Source organism: Nematolebias whitei, chromosome 1 (genome assembly GCF_014905685.2).
Source record: "Nematolebias whitei isolate Nwh7 chromosome 1, NemWhi1, whole genome shotgun sequence".
NCBI classification, from domain to species: domain Eukaryota; kingdom Metazoa; phylum Chordata; class Actinopteri; order Cyprinodontiformes; family Rivulidae; genus Nematolebias; species Nematolebias whitei.
Window position 1 is genome coordinate 38,706,675 of NC_056498.1, and position 4,365 is coordinate 38,711,039.

The window sequence follows — 4,365 nt, forward strand, 5'->3', positions numbered from 1 at the left end:
GGAGGAGACAAGAAGGAGACATGGAGGAGAACCAGAACAGAGACATGAAGTAAAGAAGATGCCAGCCTAAAGATGGACTGAGGACAGAGGTCCTAAAACGTCTGAGAATAATGAGACGAGTGTCTGCAGCTGAGACTAATATGAATGGAGAACAGGTGTAGGTGGGCGTGGCAGGAGCTGGAACTAAAAGTACAGAGGACGAGTGACCTGACGGCACAGGAGGCCCTGAAAAAAAACTAACACGCAAAAAAACAAACCACAAAGTAAACAAATCTAAAAGTAAACACAAACAGAGATCACAAACACTAAAATGTAAACAAACACGGACATCCTTCACTCCCAGTCTCTCCGTCTGTTCTCTCCCCTCCACCTTGTTTTTGTGGGACCACCCTCTAATCCCGATCTAAACAGAGGCTTAGAGTCTGGCGACGGCGAACAGGTGTGGGATGCCTCAGGGCTGGGACGCCTTGAATCTGGTCCGATTCATTCTGACGGTCTTGGAGCAGTAAATCTGAAACTGTCTTCAAGATGAGCCAGAACGAAGTGCGTTGATGTTGTTAATTATTCTTTGGTTGGAAAAAAAATGGTAGATTTTATTTTTCAAGTCAAATAAAAGCAACTCAAACAAGAAATATATCGTCTCATGAGGTTACAGTCACATATTTTAAGTTGTATAACAATTTGGATTGTACATTTTACTTTTGTGGAGAGCTGGTGGTGGTAGAACCAAAACGCAGACCGACGCAGGGAAACTTGAAAAGGTAAAATAAGAAATAACATTTATTAATTGAAAACTAAAGCTGGTGTGGAGACACGGAGGAAGACAGGAACAAAACATACAAACGCTAACGAACAGACAATGACAAACACCTGGGGAAGGAGAACAGGTGGCGGAGGCAGGACCGACCACAAGACGGAGACACACACTAGAAAACATAAATCTCACCATTAATTTAAAACTCGTTTTGGATTTTCATTGACAGACATGAAACCTGGTGCTAATTAGAAGAAAAAACATTCAGTGAAGGTCAGTGAGGTCATCCGGACAGTTTCTTTTTTGTGGAAAGACGTTTCGCCCTCTATCCGGAGGACTTCATCAGTCTGAGGAGTCCCAAATAAACTGTTTTCCCACAAAAAAGAAACTGTTCAGATGATCTGACTGACCATTATTGGATACCTGGATGATTGAGCATGAACTTTGTTGTCTTGAACCACTTTGGCTGCCTGCCTGGGAGGAGTTGACGGGGGACAGCCCCCAGAAACCACCTTATCACCATTAAACTGGTTGGTCCACTAAAGGAGTGCCCTGCTTAGTGGGGAAACTGTCTACTGGAACTCCTCCGACTGATGAAGCCCTCCAGATAGACGGCGAAACATCTTTCCACAAAAAAGAAACTGTCCAGATGACCTCATTGAGCATTATTGGATTTTGTACCTGGATGATTGAGCATGAAAAATAGTTATTTTTAATAGATGATTGCAATACACAGTCAAATATTAAACTTACCCAGAGATTAGTCTTTTTTAAATTCCGATATAACTCTTGAAAAAAACTCAAAATAAGTTAAATTTTGGTCTCAGCAGCTCAAATTTGTGCAAAAATCGGTAATTGCAATCGGCCCCAAAAACCACCATAGATCAATCTTTTGTTGTAATTGGATCTTTTGGTTTATGCATCTTCTATATCCTCCTTAATTAAGCTTTCCAAGTTCCAAAAGGGAGCTACAAGATTCTTGGTTTTATTTTATCAATAAGGTGAGACAGCGGAAAACTTTGTTCAGTGATCGCGGCCTCACCTTCCTCTCCAGGGTAAGACGAGGTCAGGGTTGATCTTGCGGATGAAGTACTCTCCTCCAGGTTGGTGTCCACCAAAGCTCTGGGTGGGTGAGGGGTCCTTATCGGACTCCTTCTCCTGCAGAGGCTCCTCTGGTTTCGGTCTCATCATACCGATGTATTTTGGCAAGATGTGAATGAACACCTAAAAAAAAAGAGTTATTCATTAAAGCTGAGTTTTGCAGAGTTATTAAACTAGTTTCGATGTATTCTCAGTACCTTTCTGACCCAGTGTGGCATGATGTGGGTGCTGGGTGTCCGGTGGTGCAGGTTGAGGACGACCACGCTCAGAATGACGGAGAAGGTGACCAGGATCATGGTGAACATGACGTAGTTGACGATAATTGGGATGGCAAGGGATGTCTCGGGGACTTTGTCAGCCAGCAGCAGCATGAAGACGGTGAGAGTGATGAGGACAGAAATAGAGAGAGTCATCTTCTCTCCTGCCAAAAGAACAATCAGAACCTTTCAGGGTTTGTACTGGTTCTGAAAATACTTGGGAATTTTTGCAGATTTACTGGAGAAAAATTATAATATTGCGTAAAAAGATGACATGTAAACCCCCTGTTTATTGCTGTAAACGTCCTTGTTTAAAATTTTTAATAAGATGGTGTCAAGAGTGTTTTTAGTGTTAAGTTCCTCTGTGCCACCTGTTCATTCTCCCAGTACCTTTCTATTGTCAGTTCCTGCTCCTCTGCTCCTGCCACGCCCACCTACACCTGTTCCCTATTGTACCATTAGTCTATTTAATCCTTTGGTCCTAACGCCACCTTGAGCTGAGCATCGTTGTGCTTTACGCCACATCCCGCCATCTCTGTGCCTTGTTCCTGTGAGACTCCGCTGCCACGTCAGCTTTTTGTTACGTTAAAAAAAAGTCACGTTTTATTCAGTTATTTTGTTTTAGTAATTTCTGGGATTAAAACGTTCAGATTTCTATCACAAAGCTCTAATCTGATGTGCGTAGAAGTGTCTGCTCACTGAATAATTCTGGATACTGACAGTAAACAACAATTTCAGAGGTCCGTGTTTTTATGCAGGGGTTTGATAGCCGAAGCTTCAACACGTTTGACGTCACTGTAATAAAACGAGTTATAAATTTAATCTTAATACCACTCAGTTGTAGTTTGACAGACAAAAAGTTCTGAAATGTGGTTTGCAATTTTGTGTGCAGTGATTGTTTTCACCCGACTATTTGTGAGCAACTGTACATACTGCTAACTTTGTTTTATTATGCTGCAATGACAATAAAGATTATTCTTAAAAGTGCTGACCTGCACCAGGGGGCAGATAGAAGACAAATATAGCTAAGACACTGGTGAGGATGCAAGGTACGATGATGTTGATGATGTAGAAAAGAGGCTTCCTCTCAATAATGAGATAAAAGGTGATGTCCTCGTACAGGTCGTCCTTTACGTTCTTCCTCGAAGGCTTGTGGCGGATCGCCCATTCTCCGTTCTCTGCGGAAAATGTAGCTCGGAACAAACAAATCAAACAAACTTTTAGGAATGAAAGATGTGGGTTAACTTGGTACCAACCGGTGAAGGCGTTGTCATCTATGACGGTTTCATGGATCTCTGTCCCATTCTCGTCCAGATAGTACTCCAAGTCCACCTCAGAGGCATCGTAGGTGTACGAGCGGAAAACCATGCTGCAGTTTTGCCAGTCAAACGGAAAGTATGCCACCTACAAATTTTCAAATGTTCACGTTGAGTCACCTCCTAGATCTTATTAGGAAGATATCCAGCAACGTGCATTGTGAGTTAGGTTATAGTGCAATCAAGCTGTTGAATGGACTTATGAAAGTTGGACTAAAATAAGATTAATGTGTCAAGTCTATGCATGTGTGACCACGTACAAACTAACAATGTTTGGTTAGGATTTGATCAATTCAGCAACTCAATCATTTAAAGACGTATGTAAAGACCAGAACAATGACAGTACCTCTATGGAACAGGAGCTGCGGTAAATGGCTGGTGGCAACCACGTAACCATCCCATTACTGTACACCAAGACGTTGACGTACAGAGCCACATCAAACTGTCCATCGTTACTGGGAAGAGGACAGAGACATGGTTTGGTTTCTTCTCTACATTCACATAGCTCACAAACATCCTAATGCTAATTTTGTAGAAAATGTAGCTGACACAAAGATACAATACAAGTGCAATTTTTATGGACTAAATCAAATTTGGCTTATATAAAGTTGTGTTAAAATAATTAAAAATATATTTTTTTAGCCATAAATAAAATGTATAAGAAGTAGTGGGCACAGCTAACCAAAAAAATTATCTCCACTAACCCATATTCCGCTAACTAAAAAATTTGCTTTGCTAATGCTAAACAGATAAAAATAGCAAAAGCTAACGCTAAACCGCTAACCACTAAGATGACTATCACTCAGTCCACATCAAGCCTTTAGCTGTGTCCCAATCCAGCGGCTGCATGGATTGGGACACAGCTTTGGTCTCCTTCCAGTTGAAGCTACGTCAACCAATCACGCCTTGTCACGTGTATACGTAGTAAGCGGCATGA

The 4,365-nt window shown here is 41.6% G+C and overlaps 1 protein-coding gene across 1 annotated transcript in view; it reads right to left on the bottom strand.

The window, feature by feature from the left end:
- Positions 1-1,792: 1,792 nt before the first annotated feature.
- Positions 1,793-4,365, bottom strand: part of LOC119411472 (acetylcholine receptor subunit beta-like) — an 11,906-nt gene continuing 9,333 nt past the window's right edge. The window contains exons 2-6 of the mRNA XM_037678459.1: positions 3,775-3,883; positions 3,369-3,516; positions 3,105-3,290; positions 2,053-2,276; positions 1,793-1,978 (exon numbers count right to left, since the gene is read on the bottom strand). Coding sequence (XP_037534387.1) covers positions 1,793-1,978; positions 2,053-2,276; positions 3,105-3,290; positions 3,369-3,516; positions 3,775-3,883 — 853 coding nt within the window. The remainder of the gene's footprint in view (positions 1,979-2,052; positions 2,277-3,104; positions 3,291-3,368; positions 3,517-3,774; positions 3,884-4,365) is intronic.